This window comes from Anolis sagrei, chromosome 8, assembly GCF_037176765.1.
Source record: "Anolis sagrei isolate rAnoSag1 chromosome 8, rAnoSag1.mat, whole genome shotgun sequence".
Classification (NCBI taxonomy): Eukaryota; Metazoa; Chordata; class Lepidosauria; order Squamata; family Dactyloidae; genus Anolis; species Anolis sagrei.
In genome coordinates this window covers 14183074-14199913 of record NC_090028.1, presented here as the reverse complement: position 1 = coordinate 14199913, position 16840 = coordinate 14183074, and the positions used below count along the sequence as shown (strand labels likewise).

The following is a 16840-nucleotide window of genomic DNA, read 5'->3' as shown; positions in this document are numbered from 1 at the left end:
AGTGGAGTATCTTACATTTGTCACTGTTGAACTTCATTTTGTTAGTTTGGGCCCATCTCTCTAATCTGTCAAGATCGTTTTGAATTCTGCTCCTGTCCTCTGATGATGATGATGATGACGAAGAAGAAGAAGAAGAAGAAGAAGAAGATGTATCTCGATGGTCACATGTCCGCAGTTCCTCTGGCTTAAATTAATGTGCATAGCCTCTTTTATACTGCCACTATGTGGCCAGCATGTGCACTGGCTTGAAAAAGGGAATGCATGCATAGTGTGACCATCTAGGGAAAAAAACATATTTATTTATTTGTTTGTTTGTTTGTTTGTTTGCTTGTTTATGACATTTATATGCTGCCCTTCTCTCCCCAACGGGTACTCAGAGCGGCTTACAAGATATATATACATACAATATATTCAATTATTAGCTTAGTACAATATCAATATTATATATTACTATGTGTACTACACCATTACATTGCAATATTATTTGTAGTGTTACAAGTAATATAAAATATATAATTATAATATTGTATTATTAGTAATAGAATATTGTATTACATTATAATATTATAAATATTATATGTATATGCAAAATATTATATTATATTACTAGTAAAGCACATGAAACAAGATGGAACTGTCTTCAATTGTAGCCCCCCCCCCCCCTCATATCCATCTCATGCTAATTCTTATCAAAATCATAATAACCTACAGAAGCTACATAGGTAGTTTTGTTTTATGTCTCCCTAGCAAACACAAAAGGAGCCCCCAGTGGTGCAGTGGGTTAAACCACTGAGCTGCTGAACTTGCTGACCAAAACTCAGCAGTTTGAATTTGGGGAGTGGAGTGAGCTCCCACTGTCAGCCCCAGCTTCTGCCAACCTAGCAGTTTGAAAACATGCAAATGTGAGTAGATCAATAGGTACCGCTTTGGCGGGAAGGTAATGGCACTCCACGCAATCATGCTGGCCACATGACCTTGGAGGTGTCTATGGACAACGACAGCTCTTTGACTTAGAAATGGAGATGAGCACCACACCCCAGAGTCGGACACAACTGGACTTAATGTCATGGGAAAGCCTTTACCTTTAGCAAACATAAAAGCCAAATGTTACTCGCAGTGAACTGTTTTAGCATAAATGGCCCTTAATATAAGTCTCAGCTGTATTATTTGTGCTAGCAATCTTCTGATTTATCATCCTGGGATTTGTAGTTTGGTGAAGCTCCAGCTCTCTTTGACAGAAAGAAGGCTAAAAAGACCTTGTCAAACTACAAGTCACTTGATCCCATAACATTCAGCCATGGCAGTAAAGTGGTAGAAAATGGCATTACTTCTACAATGTCGATTCACCCTTCATTTCACTTTAGTAAGATAGGTATGGTTGGAGCTTTCTTCTGCCCAGAGGAGAATCAAATTGATCGAGAGTTAAAGCATATAAATGATTAATGTCCAAAGTATAAAATATTTAAAAAGGCAAAGGTCCCTGCTGCAGGTATATAACCTATAAAAATAACAATGGAGAGGAGTAGTTGAAAGTTAGAGGAAGAGAAAAGAAATGAGGGGAGGAATACTTCGCCTCCACAAAAGAGCTTTCCGATCCTACCTGTGTCCTCACCCACATGGAAAAAGCATCGCAAATGTCAAGGTTTCAGCCTCTGAATCATGGCAAGGCTGGCTCTAATGCAATGGTTCTCAACCTTCCTAATGCTGCAACCCCTTAATACAGTTCCACATGTTGTAGTGACCCCAACCATAAAATTATTTTCATTACTACGTACTTCATAACTGTAATTTTGCTACTGTTATCAATCGTAATGTAAATATCTGATATGCAGGATGTATTTTCATTAACTGGACCAAATTTGGCACAGATACCCGATATGCCCAAATTTGAATGCTATTGGGGTTGGGGGGAATTGATTTTGTCATTTAGGAGTTGTAGTTGCTGGGATTTATAGTTCACCTACAATCAAAGAGTATTCTGAACTCCACCGACGTTGGAATTGAACTAAACTTGGCACACAGAACTCCCATGACCAACAAAAAGTACTGGAAGGGGTTGATAGGCATTGACCTTGAGTTTTGGAGTTGTAGTTCACCTACATCGAGAGAGCACTGTGGACTCAAACAATGATGGATCTGGACCAAACTTGGCATGAACTGAGTCCCCTTTGTGGGGAGATGGGCCGGGTAGAAATGAAATAAGTAATAACTTGGCAACCAATCATGACCAGCAGAAAATACTGGAAGGTTTTGGTGGGCACTGACCTTGAGTTTTGGAGTTGTAGTTCACCTACATCCAGAGAGCACTGTGGATTCAAACAATGGTGGATCTGGACCAAACTTGGCATGAACTGAGTCCCCTTTGTGGGGAGATGGGCCGGGTAGAAATGAAATAAATAATAACTTGGCAACCAATCATGACCAGCAGAAAATACTGGAAGGTTTTGGTGGGCACTGATCTTGAGTTTTGGAGTTGTAGTTCGCCTACATCCAGAGAGCACTATGGATTCAAACAATGGTGGATCTGGACCAAACTTGGCATGAACTGAGTCCCCTTTTTGGGGAGATGGACCGGGTAGAAATGAAATAAATAATAACTTGGCAACCAATCATGACCAGCAGAAAATACTGGAAGGTTTTGGTGGGCACTGATCTTGAGTTTTGGAGTTGTAGTTCGCCTACATCCAGAGAGCACTATGGATTCAAACAATGGTGGATCTGGACCAAACTTGGCATGAACTGAGTCCCCTTTTTGGGGAGATGGACCGGGTAGAAATGAAATAAATAATAACTTGGCAACCAATCATGACCAGCAGAAAATACTGGAAGGTTTTGGTGGGCACTGATCTTGAGTTTTGGAGTTGTAGTTCACCTACATCCAGAGAGCACTATGGATTCAAACAATGGTGGATCTGGACCAAACTTGGCATGAACTGAGTCCCCTTTGTGGGGAGATGGGCCGGGTAGAAATGAAATAAATAATAACTTGGCAACCAATCATGACCAGCAGAAAATACTGGAAGGTTTTGGTGGGCACTGACCTTGAGTTTTGGAGTTGTAGTTCACCTACATCCAGAGAGCACTGTGGATTCAAACAATGGTGGATTTGGACGAAACTTGGCACGAATACTCAATATCCCCAAAGGTGAACACGGGTGGAGTTTGGGGAAATTAGGCCTTGACATTTGGGAGTTGTAGTTGCTGGGATTTATAGTTCATCTACAATCAAAGAGTATTCTGAATCCTACCAGCGATAGAATCGGGCCAAACTTCCCACACCGAACCTCCATGACCAACAGAAAATACTAGAAGGATTTGGTGGGCATTGACCTTGGATTTTGGAGTGTTAGTTCACCTTCATCCAAAAAGCAGGAGGAGGGCTTTTGCTGGAAGGATTTGCTGTTTCCAACAACAAAGAGAAGGACAAGCGGAAAGCGCTTCTGTCTTCTCTGCCAGTTTTCACCTGTGAAATGTTGCATGAATGTATTCCTCATCAAACATTTCTCCCATTGTTCCTCACTGAGGACTGTGGATAAATAAAACTGATAGGTATTAAAGGTGAAGATTTCCCCTTGACATTAAGTCTAGTCATGTCCGATTCTGGAAGTTGGTGCTCATCTCCATTTCTAAGCCAAAGAGCCGGCATTGTCCATAGACACCTCCAAGGTCATGTGGCCACCATGACTGTATGAAGCCGTTACCTTCCCATCAAAGTGGTACCTATTGATCTATTCGCATATGCATGTTTTCAAACTGCTGGGTTAGCAGAAGCCGGGGCTAACAGCAGGAGCTCACCCCACTCCCCGAATTCAAACTGCTGACCTTTTGGTCAGCAAGTTCAGCAACTCAGCTGGTTAACCCGCTGTGCCAGTGGCTACTTGATAGATATTGCAAAACACATTATCCACCTACTGTTTAGGGATCAGGAGTTTGTGTCAAGGAACCTGAAATGTTTGTATCACAGATGTGGAGGCCTTTCTCTACGAACTTCAAAACTACAAGAATAGACAGTAGCCATGGAAGCATTAAGGCAGTGTTTCTCAACCTGGGAATGGAGACCCCTGGGGGGGGGGTCGCGAGGGGGTTTCAGAGGGGTCACCAAAGACCATATTTCTGATGGTCTTAGCAACCTCCTTGGCATAGTCTTTTGAGTTTACAGTGCTCCCTGGATGTAGGTGAACTATATCTCCACTGTCAGTTTACCCAAATCCCTCCAGTATTTTCTGTTGGTCATGGAGGTTTTATGTGAGAAGTTTGGCCCAATTCTATTGTTGGTGGGATTCTGAATGCTCTTTGATTGTACGTGAACTATAAATCCCAGCAACTACAACTCCCAAATATCAATATCTGTCTTCCCCAAACTCCACCAGTGTTCACATTTGGACATATTGAGTATCTATGCCAGGTTTGGTCCAGTTCCATCGTTATTTGAGTCCACAGTGCTCTCTGGATATAAGTGAACTACAACTCCAAAACTCAAGGTCAATGCTCACCAAACTCCTCCAGTATTTTCTGTTGGTCATGGGAGTTCTGTGTGCCAAGTTTGGTTCAGTTCCATCATTGGTGGAGTTCAGACTGCTCTTTGATTGTAGGTTAACTAACTATACATCTCAGCAACTACAACTCCCAAATGACAAATTCAATCCCTCCCAACCCCACCAGTATTCAAATTTGTGCGTATTGGGTATTTGTGCCAAATTTGTTCCAGTGAATGAAAATACATCCTGCATATCAGATATTTACATTATAATTCCAACTAACAACTTGATTCAAAACCCAATTCTATTTATTAAATATAACAATAATAATAATAACCTGATAATAATTCAACATCTTTGCTTTTCCAAATAAGCTGCAAAATCCAACCTAGATCAATGTTTTCGAAACACAGTATATGATCCTTTGTATCACCCTGCTTGAGCTTCTATGCCTTTCTCTATCACTTTTCCCTAAGCCCTAACTTTGTAACCATTCCCCTAATAAAGGTACTTGAAATTGCAACTTTTTATCTCTCTAGCTGGATACTTTGTGTCACTTCTTGCCTGAACTAGCTAAATGCATGAAATCAACCTTTTCCAGGCCGCGGGAGACTGCGAGCCTGCCCGGAATGCCTCCCTGGCATTCCGGGGACGCCAAATCCGCGGATACGGAATCTCTCCTTTCAGATCTCCGTATCCACAAAATGGCGGATCGGCTCCATTTTGATGACTTATTTTTCTATGCTAAATTCTAACCCTATCTGCCAATTTGTTCCAGTGAATGAAAATACATCCTGCATATCAGATATTTACATTACAATTCAGAACAGTAGTAAAATTACAGTTATAAAGTAATGATGGTTGGGGGTCACCACAACATGAGAAACTGTATTAAGGGGTTGCGGCATTAGGAAGGTTGAGAACCACTGCATTAAGGGGTAGCTATAAGGTGTGACCTTGCTCCCCTTCGAACATTGTTGGTTGGGAGAATATGTCCCCCGATTTGTGATGCTGGTTTTGTAGGCTTCGATGCCAACATGTTGGTTGAACTTCTGGGTGCAAAATACTCTACTTTTTGTAGATTTTCAGTTTCCTCCTGTCAACTTGGACAAGAACTGGATCGGTTATCTGTTTTGCTCATGTTGCCAAAGTAACCTTGACGCTAAAAGCTTACGCTCGTAAGGGCCACGTGACCTGTAACCATGGAGACCTTATCCCCGTAATTTGCAGTTGATGTGATTTAGCTGTTTGTTCCTTAGCACCACTGGGGCAAGGCAGGCCGGGAGAGGAATTAGAGGAAGGGAAATATCTCCCTACTCATATTCAGACCAGTGCTTGGTTAAACTTGTCCATCGGAAATTGACAATTTCCAACAATCATTAATGTGAGTGGAACATGTCAATAGAGTCAGTGCAACTGAAAGGAAAGGGTGTTACAGGCAGAAGCGGCCCTAGGTAATTTTCAACGGTAAGCAAATAGTATTTTGGCACCCCCCCCCCCCCAATCAATCATTGATATATATTTTCTGTTCATCGTGGGAGTTCTGTGTGCCATATTTGGTTCAATTCCATCATTGGTGGAGTTCATAGAATCAAAGAGTTGGAAGAGACCTCATGGGCCATCCAGTCCAATCCCCATTCTGCCAAGAAGCAGGAATATTGCATTCAAATCACCCCTGACAGATGGCAATCCAGCCCCTGTTTAAAAGCTTCCAAAGAATGCTCTTTGATTGTAGGTGAACTATACATCACAGTAACTACACATGCCGCACTTGCTCCCTTGCCTCGCCCGCTTTGGGTCCGGAGGCGTGCCTGAAGACCAAAAGTCACCTCTTCTCCTGACTTTCTCCTCAGCCATTGGGACCAAGAGAGAGAGATAGGGAGGTGGAGATGCCCACCTTCCTGAAGCTAAAACTTGTGCGCCAGCTGCGCCCGTACCTTGGGAAGTCTGACTTGGCCACGGTGGTCCATGCTCTGGTTACATCCCGTTTAGACTACTGCAATGCTCTCTACATGGGGTTGCCTCTGAAGACTGCTCGCAAGCTGCAAATGGTCCAACGATCGGCAGCCAGGATGCTAACAAGAGCGGCACTCAGGGAGCACAGAACTCCTCTGTTGCGCCAGCTCCACTGGCTGCCAATTTGCTACCGAGCACAATTCAAAGTGCTGGCTTTAGCCTTTAAAGCCCTAAACGGTTCTGGCCCAACCTACCTATCCGAACACATCTCCTCCTATGAACCAGTTAGGACATTAAGATCGTCTGGGGAGACCCTGCTCTCGGTCCCGCCAGCTTCACAAGCATGCCTGGTGGGGACGAGAGACAGGGCCTTCTCAGTGGTGGCCCCTCGGCTGTGGAACTCCCTCCCTACAGACATCAGTTCGGCCCCCTCTCTATTGGCATTCCGGAAGAGTGTGAAGACCTGGCTTTTCGAACAGGCTTTCAACTAAGCAGTGCAATTGATTGATTATTTGAATGGAATAATGGACAATGAGTTCAGATGCTGATTCTATTGATGAGACGAGATGGATTGTTATAGTGCTGTACTGTTGTATTGATATTTTGGTGTTAATTAATTGATACTACTGTTTTAATTGATTAATGATTTTGTATTGTGTTGTTGAAACTGGTTGTTAACCGCTCTGAGTTGCCTGAGGGCTGAGAAGAGCGGTATACAAATGAAGCAAATAAATAAATAAATAAATAAAAATAAAGGAGGGAGCGGAGGAGGGAGATACCTCCAGCCGGAGGGGCTCTCTCTCTCGCTCTCTCGCTCTGTCTTGGTCCCAATGGCTGAAAAGAAAGTCAGGAGAAGAGGCGACTTTTGGTGTGCACGCTGGGGTCTTCAGACATGCCTCCGGACCTGAAGCGGGCCAGGCGCAGCGACTCCGCCCCTTGGCCCACCCGTGGATTGGGGAGAGGAGAGGAGGCGGGTGGAGCACCGGGGGATCGGGAAAGGGAGCCGGTCATGGGGAAGAGATCGAACACGGAGAACGATTGAGCGCTGGCTCTGCACACGCACCCGGTGGCCAGGTGGAGCAGGAATGAGAGGGGCTAGGCTCTTCCCTTTGGGAAGAGGATCGCCCGGCAGTGAGGCAAGAAAGCCGAGGCTCCCCCCGGACTGCTAGGGCTGTTGTGAGCTGAGGGGGCGCTCCTCAAGTGGCAGTCGAGGGGCATTTACAGAGGCACCTCTGCGCCCCTGGCAAAAAAAAAAGTGTTCTGCGACCGCTTACTTCGCGTAATGGACAAGCCGCCCCTGGTTACAGGTAATCTTGTTGGGGTGCACACACTGAACTAAACAACAAAACTTATATGTGGCTATAGATGGATTCAACATAAAGAAACCTTGGAAGTCACAAGCAACTCAGTTACATGTCACATTGTGGCCAAGAAACTATATTGCAGCATGGGATCATAGAGTTGGAAGAGATCCCAAGTGCTATCCAGTCTGACCTCCTGCAATGCATGCAGAATATAATGTTGTATGCATAGCTCCATACAGTTTACTCTCTTCTATGTTTCAGTATTATTTCTTTATCGTGTCAGGAGTGAACCAAAACAGTTGTATTGCATTAAAAACAAACAAACAAACAAAACACAAAGTTTGCAGACTTGGTATTCAATTAAATGTCCTTTGACCGATAGCTGGCCACTTGGAGTGCCTCTAGCATTGCTGCAAGAAGGTCCTTCATTGTGCATGTGGCAGAGCTCAGGTTGCATTGCAGTAGGTGGTCTGTGGTTTGCTCTTCTCCACACTCACATGTCGTGGATTCTATTATTTATGTAATTCTTTATTTACGACATTTATATGCCGCCCTTCGCACCCCGAAGGGGACTCAGAGCGGCTTACAAGGTATATATACATACAATATATTTTTAACATAGTACAATATCAGTTTTAAATATTGCTATATTGCACTATATCAATTTTGCTGTAATATTATTATTAGTAATATTATTATGATTATTATTATAATTATTATTATAATAATTCTACTTTGTAGCCCCATTTCTAAAGGTTGGCTCTGCATCTCGTGGTGCCAGAACGCAGTCTGTTCAGTGCCTTCCAAGTTGCCCAGATTTCTGTCTGCCCAGGAGGGAGTCTCTCATTTGGTATCAGCCATTGATTGAGGTTCTGGATTTGAGCCTGCCACTTCTGGACTCTCGCTTGCTGAGGTTTCTGTAGATCTTAGAAAACTATTTCTTGATTTAAGTTATTTGCATGCTGGCTGATACCCAAACGGGATGAGCTGGGAATGTCACTGCCTTGGTCCGTTTACTATTGGTTGCTACTCCCTGGCAGATGTGAGATGGTGCAATATCAGCTAAACAGTGTAATTTCTCCAGTGGTGTAGGGCGCAGACATCCCGTGATAATGCGGCATGTCTCATTAAGAGCCACATCCACTGTTTTAGCATGGTGAGATGTGTTTCACACTGGACATGCATACTCAGCAGCAGAGTAGCACAGCACAAGGGCAGATGTCTTCCCTGTATCTGGTTGTGCCAATCAGCTTTCATATGATATTATTTCTAGCGCCCACTTTTTGCTTGATATTCAGACAGTACTTCTTGTAAGTCAGAACATAGTCCAGGGTAACTCACAGGTATTCAATTGAGCTGCAATGCTCCAGTGGGATTCCTTCCCAGGTAATCCTCAGGGATGCTTGTCTGTTCTTAAGGTGAAAAGCACATGTCTGTGTTTTAGATGGATTTGGAATCAGCTGGTTTTCCCTGTAATAGGCAGTAAGAGCATCTAGAGCTTTGGAAAGCTTCTGTTCAACCATCACAAAGCTCCCTGCTTGAGCAGTAATGGCACGATCGTCAGCATTGATGAAACTCTCTGTCCCTTCTGGCAGTGGCTGGTCATTTGCGTAAATGTTGAACATAGATGGAGCAAGCATGCTCCCCTGAGGCAGGCCATTCTTCTGTTTTCACCATCTGATTCTTTGGCCTTGGAACTCAACAAAAAAGCTCCTGTTTTGTAGCAGATTTTCTACGAAATCTGCTAATCCTTTGTGATATCGGGTTGTTGTAGGTTTTTTTGGGCTGTATGGCCATGGTCTAGAGGCATTCTCTTTGTGAGATCCTTTGTGATATTATACATTTTTCTCAGGAGTATGGTGGAAGCTTTTAAACAGAGGCTGGATGGCCATCTGTCGGGGGTGCTTTGAATGCAATTTTCCTACTTCTTGGTAGGGTGTTGGACTGGATGGCCCATGACGTCTCTTCCAACTCTATGATTCTATGATTCTAGGCATTGAGCCATGGCAAATGCATTAACTCTAAAATGAAGGTGCACCCCTAAAGGCACATGTATCTATGTGAGCTGTGGGTTGAAGTTTCTCCATTTTTTTTTCTTTTTTGTACATAGTTTCCCCCCATAGTGCTACTGCCACCTGAATAAACCCCCATCCTGATCCCTTTCCAGGAATTTAGCCACGACAGAGTGCACGAATTCTCAAATGGGGCAAAGGACAAGCACACTGGTTCTGGTTGCCTGATTCCATTCCATACCATCCCTATTCCTCTCTTCTGATTCTACCATGACAAGGGGATTCTACCCACATTCACTTACGGCATTTCAAACTGACATTGGGAGGAAGGCTCTCTCCCAATCATAACAAGGCATTTGACCATGTCTTGAGATCACTATACCTTCCAAACAGAGAAATGGTATGTGAGACTATTAGCATCATAATTCCCCGCTTTGGCTCGCACTCTTTAAATATTTACTCTCACTATAAAACTTGGCTGGGAAATTGCTTCTGTTAGTTGCTAATGACCGTGTTGCCTTTGAAACTGGCTATTAGAGACTGCTGGGGAAAAGAGTTGGAGAAAAGGGAAAGGACAGGAGAGTAATAGAATATTAAATTTGGAAGAGACCACAAGGACCATCTAATCCAATGCCTTGCAAACATGCAACTAAAACACTTCTGAAAAATGACTATCTAGCTTCTGTTTGAAGACCCCCTAAAGAAGATCTACAAGCCACTCTAAACACCTTCGCAGAAGCATATGAGAAGCTCGGCCTGTCACTGAACATCGAGAAAACCAAAGTGCTGTTCCAGCAGTCACCCTTTCCAATGTCAGAGATACAGCTTAATGGTGTAACATTAGAAAATGTTGACCTTTTCCGCTACCTTGGCAGCCACCTCTCTACCAAATTCAACATCGACACCGAAATGCAACACCGCCTGAGCTCTGCGAGTGCAGCATTTTTCCAAATGAAGCAGAGAGTGTTTGAGAGCTGGAACATCCGTAGGGATACCAAGGTGCTTGTTTATAAAGCTATTGTCCTCCCAACCCTGCTATATGCCTGCGAAACATGGATTGTCTACAGACGTCACATGCAACTCCTGGAACGATTCCATCAGTGCTGCCTCCGGAAAATCCTGCAAATCTCTTGGGAAGACAAGTGGACAAACATCAGCGTGCTGGAAGAAGCAAAGACCACCAGCATTGAAGCAATGGTCCTCCACCATCATCTCCACTGGACTGGCCACATTGTTCGGATGCCTGACAACCATCTCCAAAAGCAGTTACTCTACTCTGAACTCAAGAACAGAAAACGGAATGTTGGTGGACATAAAAAGAGATTGAAAGATGGGCTCAAAGCCAACCTTAAAAATTCTGGCATAGACACTGAGAACTGGGAAGCCCTGGCCCTTGAGCGCTCCAGCTGGAGGTCAGCTGTGACCAGCAGTGCTGTAGAATTTGAAGAGGCACGAATGGAGGGTGAAAGAGAGAAACATGCCAAGAGGAAGGCACGTCAAGCAAACCCTGACTGCCTTCCATCGAGAAACCAATGCCCTCACTGCGGACGAAGATGCGAATCAAATAGGGCTCCACAGTCACCTACGGACCCACCAGAATACTGATCCTGGAAGACTATCCTACCCGGCCAATGAGGGATCGCCTAAGTAAGTAAGTAAGTAAGTAAGTAAAGATAGGGTGTCCACCACCTATCAGAGCAATCTGTTCCATTAGCAAACAGCTCTTACAATATGTGTAGATGGAATCTGCAGTCTTATGTTTTGGGTCCATTGGTTTGTTGTCTTATCTTTGGAATAGCAGAAAACATGCTTGTTTCATTATATACATGCTATCCCTCCAGATATTTAAAGATAACTACTGTACAATGTTATCTCCTAGTCTTTTCTTCTCCAGGATAAACATATCTAACCCCCCCCCCCCAGTTATTCCTCACAAGGCTTGGATTCCACACTTTTCATGGAGTCATAAAGTTGGAAGAGTCCACAAGGACCATCCAGTCCAACCCCCTGCATCATCTTTCCACCCATCTACATTGAAGAATTATATTTTGCATCCTATGGATTCCTGGGATTTGTAGTTTGTGGTGGCACCAGAGCTATCAGACAGGGAAGGCTAAATATTTCACAAAACTACAAATCCCAGAATTCCATAGCAGTTAATGTGGTGTCAAACTGCTATCATTCTGTAGTGGGGATACAATCTTAGACACCCTTTGCTGAACATAGTCCAGATTTGTCAAGCTATTTTCTTTTCTGAAAGCCACACAAACTTCTTTCCTGGGTCTCTATTGTTATACCTCAGATTACTTTGAAGTGCAGCAAGATTACTTTGCTGGTGTGGACAATTTTAATATTTTGTTTTCTGTGGAGTCAGAGTTTAGAATGTGTGTTTTTAAAGTATTCCATCACCAGTTTTTCAGCTAGCTGCTAACATTTGGTGTGTTCAGGGGCGGCTTGTCCATTACGCAAAGTAAGCGGTCGCAGTACACTTTTTTTTGCCAGGGGCGCAGAGGCGTCTCTGTAAATGCCCCTCGACCGCCACTTGAGGAGCTCCCCCTCGGATCACAACAGCCCTAGCAGTCCGGGGGGAGCCTCGGCTTCCTTGCCTCGCTGCTGGGCGATCCTCTTCCCGAAGGGGTCGGGCCCTTGAGCCTTGTGTAGCCCCTCTCGTTCCTGCTCCACCCAGCCGCTGGGTGCACACGCAGAGCCGGCGCTCAATCGTTCTCCGCGTTCAATCCCTTCCCCATGACCGGCTCCCATTCCCGAGCCCCCAGCGCTCCACCTGCCTCGTGCTCCTCTCCTCTCCCAAGGCGTGTCTGAAGACCACAGCGTGCGCACCAAAAGTCGCCTCTTCTCCTGACTTTCTCGTCAGCCATTGGGACCAAGAGAGAGAGAGAGAGAGAGACTCCCACCTCCACTCCCTCCTTTGTTTTTGCACCTACCTTCAGGAAAAGCGGGCATCTCTGCCTCACTCGAATCTAATGCTCTGGTTACATCCTGAATAGACTACTGCAATGTTCTCTATGTGGGGCTGCATTTGAAGACTTCTCGGACGCTTCAATTAGTCAACAGTCCACAACCAGGCTGCTCACCGGAGCAGCGTACAGGGAGCGTACTACTCCTTTGTTGTGCCAGCTCCACTGGCTGTCGATCAGCTTCCGAGCATAATTCAAAGTGCTGGTTTTAACCTTTAAAGCCCTAAATGGTTCTGACCAAGATTACTTGTCCGAACATATCTCCTGTTACGAAGCATCACAAAGCTTAAGATCGTCAGAGGAGGCCCTGCTCTCGATCCCACCACTCTCACAAACATGGTTGGTGGGGACGAGTGACAGGGCCTTCTCGGCAGTTGCCCCCCATCTATGGAATTCGCTCCCTAAGGACATCAGGATGGCCACCTCCCTCTTGTCCTTTAGAAGACAATTGAAGACTTGGCTGTGGGACCAGGCATTTGTCTAACGGATAGCGACAATTGGAAGCAAAGTTAGGACATATGCGACATTGGATTTACCCAACTTGTCTTGGTTTTAATTGGCATCTTAATCTATTGTTTAATGAACTTGGTAATGTATCTGTATAATGTGTTTTAATGATTTTTTTACTGTTTTAATTGTAACCCTTGTTGTTTATATGTTGACAGCATCACATGATGCTTATATGAGGCTACCCTGAGCCCCCTTTGGGGGGAAAAGGGCAGAGTAGAAATAATAATAATAATAATAATGCACACCTCAACTTACAAAACTCTGAAACCCAAATAAGTATTTATCATATGATGCAAATCTAATGCGCACCTTAATTTTTTTGTTCATTCGTTCAGTCGTCTCCGACTCTTCGTGATCTCATGGACCAGCCCACGCCAGAGATCCCTGTCGACCGTTACCACCCCCAGCTCCCTCAAGGTCAGTCCAGTCACTTCAAGGATGCTATCCATCCATCTTGCCCTTGGTCGGCCCCTCTTCCTTTTGCCTTCCACTTTCCCCAGCATAGTTGTCTTCTTTAGGCTTTCCTGTCTCCTTAATTTAGTTTTTTAAAAAGGAGAGCATTAGAATTGAGTAAATACGGTACTTGCTTTCCAAGAGGAGGTGTGTATTGCATCACTCTAAAGATGTAACATAAGCATTTTTTTTTCCTTTATAGGTGAAGGAAGCAATGCAAAGAATCCATGACAGAGGCAATATAGGAAAATTAATTCTGGATGTGGAGAAGACGCCTACTCCATTGGTAAGTAGAAAGAAGTGAAAAATCATTTCTAAAAAAAAATAACATGACATTCCAACATTGGTAGGGAACTATATGACCAAGGGAACCCATAACAACCCAAATTAAAGGTAAAGGTAAAAGGTAAAGGTAGTCCCCTGACATTAAGTCCAGTCATGTCTGACTCTGGGGTGTGGTGTTCATCTCCATTTCTAAGCCGAAGAGCCAGCGTTGTCCATAGACACCTCCAAGGTCATGTGGCTGACATGACTGCATGGAGCGCCGTTACCTTCCCGCCGGAGCAGTACCTATTGATCTACTCACATTTGCATGTTTTCGAACTGCTAGGTTGGCAGAAGCTAGGGCTGACAGCGGAAGCTCACGCCGCTCCCCAGAATCGAACCTGTGACCTTTCGATCAACAAGCTCAGCAGCTCAGTGCTTTAACCCACTGCACTACCGGGGGCTCCTAACAACCCAAATTATTTATTTATTTATTTATTTAAATACTTATATACCGCCGTTTCTCAGCCTAGCCGGCGACTCAACGCGGTTTACAACATAATATAACAGTCAACAATATACAGTTAAAAGCATAAAAACATAAAAACACAATTCATACATCAATATCAATCCAGTTCAGCTCTTAACTAAAAACGTGATCCTGTTCGTCGTCCATATTGCCAGTCCTTTAGTCAATTACCATTCTTTGCATTGAGTTAACCAAATGCCTGCTTGAACATCCAGGTCTTCAATCTTCTTCGGAATACCATCAATGAAGGGGCTGATCTTACCTCCAAGGGCAGGGTGTTCCATAGCCACGGGGCCACCACAGAAAAGGCCCTGTCTCTCGTACCCGCCAGCCGCACCTGTGAAGCAGGTTAAATTAGGGCCAGTTAATCACAAAACAAAAACACACACATAACTAAGCATTTTACCTTTGTGCAGTATCATTTGTTCATATGATTTTTTTAAAGAATCAGTGAACCAAATACAGGACAGATAGATCAGAATGTGTTGTTGTTGTTCATTTGTTCAGTCGTCTCCGACTCTTCATGACCTCATGGACCAGCCCACGCCAGAGCTCCCTGTCGGCCGTCACCACCCCCAGGTGGCAGCTTATTCTGGTAAACCCTGTGTTAGACCAGTGAAGTGATTTTTTGGAATTAATACCTGTCCCTAGAGAGAACCATTGATGTTCCAGAAGCTATACATAGTCAGTCCCATATTCATCAACATTTCACAAATGAAAACTATAACCCATATGGCCAAACTGTATCAAGTGGCATTAAGATAGCAACAGCTTTGTAGGTAAGAACCTACACCTTGAATTGGGACCGGAAAATGTCTTGCTTGCTATTTCTTGATTTAAGTCGTTGACGTGCTGGCTGATACCCAAACAAGGGATGGGCTGGAGATGTCTCTGCCTTGGTCCTTTCACTATTGGCTGCTACTTCCCAGCAGATGTCAGGTGGTGCGATACCGGCTAAGCAGTGTAATTTCTCCAGTGGTGTAGGGCGCAGACACCCTGTGATAATGCGGCATGTCTCATTAAGAGCCACATCCACTGTTTTAGCGTGGTGAAATGTGTTCCACACCGGGCATGCATACTCAGCAGCAGAGTAGCATAGCGCAAGGGCAGATGTCTTCACTGTGTCTGGTTGTGATCCCCAGGTTGTGCCAGTCAGCTTTCGTATGATATTGTTTCTAGCACCCACGTTTTGCTTGATGTTCAGGCAGTGCTTCTTGTAGGTCAGAGCACGGTCCAGAGTGACTCCCAGATAGTCGGTTGTGCTGCAATGCTCCAGTGGGATTCCTTCCCAGGTAATCCTCAGAGCTCAGGATGCTTGTCTGTTCTTAAGGTGAAAGGCACATGTCTGTGCTTTAGATAAATTAGGGATCAGCTGGTTTTCCCTGTAATAGGCAGTAAGAGCACCTAGAGCAGGGATCCTCAAACTAAGGCCCGGGGGCCAGATGCGGCCCTCCAAGGTCATTTACCTGGCCCTCGCTCAGGGTCAACCTAAGTCTGAAACAACTATCTCATGAGCCAAAAGCAGGCCCACACTTCCCATTGAGATACTAATAGGTTTATATTTGTTAAATTATTCTTCATTTTAATTATTGTATTGTTTTAAGTGATTTTTGCACTACAAATAAGATATGTGGTATGCATAGGAATTCATTCATGTTTTTTTCAAATTATAATCCGGCCCTCCAACAGTTTGAGGAACTGTGACCTGGTCCTCTGTTTAAAAAGTTAGTGGACCCCTGACCTAGAGCTTCGGAGAGCTTCTGTTCAACCATTTCAAAGCTCCCTGCTTGAGCAGTAATGGCACGATCATCAGCATAGATGAAACTCTCTGTCCCTTCTGGCAGTGGCTGGTCATTTGTGTAGATGTTGAACATGGATGGAGCAAGCACACTTCCCTGAGGCAGGCCGTTCTTCTGTTTCCGCCATCTGCTTCTCTGGCCCTGGAACTCAACAAAGAAGCTCCTGTTTTGTAGCAGGTTTCCTATGAGGCGGGTGAGGTGGTAGTCCTTTGTGATATTATACATTTTCCTCAGGAGGAGGCCGTGGTTTACGGCATCATAAGCCGCTGATAGGTCTATGAAGACAGCTCCTGTGATCTGCTGCCTTTCAAAGCCATCTTCTATGTACTGAGTCAGGTTCAGCACTTGAGATGTGCAGCTTTTGCCTTTCTTGAAGCCAGCTTGCTGTGGAATCAGACATGAATCTATTTTTTTCCATAATTCTATGCAAAATAAGTCTCTCCAGAACTTTGTAGAGGTTGCACAACAGGGAGATTGATATGTTTTAATTATTGGTTTTAATGTATATGCTGTATTATATATATGCTGTATGTATATATGTCATCAAATTGTTCCTGTTT

The 16840-nt window shown here is 44.3% G+C and overlaps 1 protein-coding gene across 1 annotated transcript in view; it reads left to right on the top strand.

The window, feature by feature from the left end:
- VAT1L (vesicle amine transport 1 like) overlaps positions 1-16840 on the top strand; it is a 99078-nt gene that overhangs the window by 79126 nt on the left and 3112 nt on the right. Inside the window, exon 8 of the mRNA XM_060788411.2 lies at positions 13891-13974. Within this exon, the coding sequence (XP_060644394.2) occupies positions 13891-13974 (84 nt within the window). The remainder of the gene's footprint in view (positions 1-13890; positions 13975-16840) is intronic.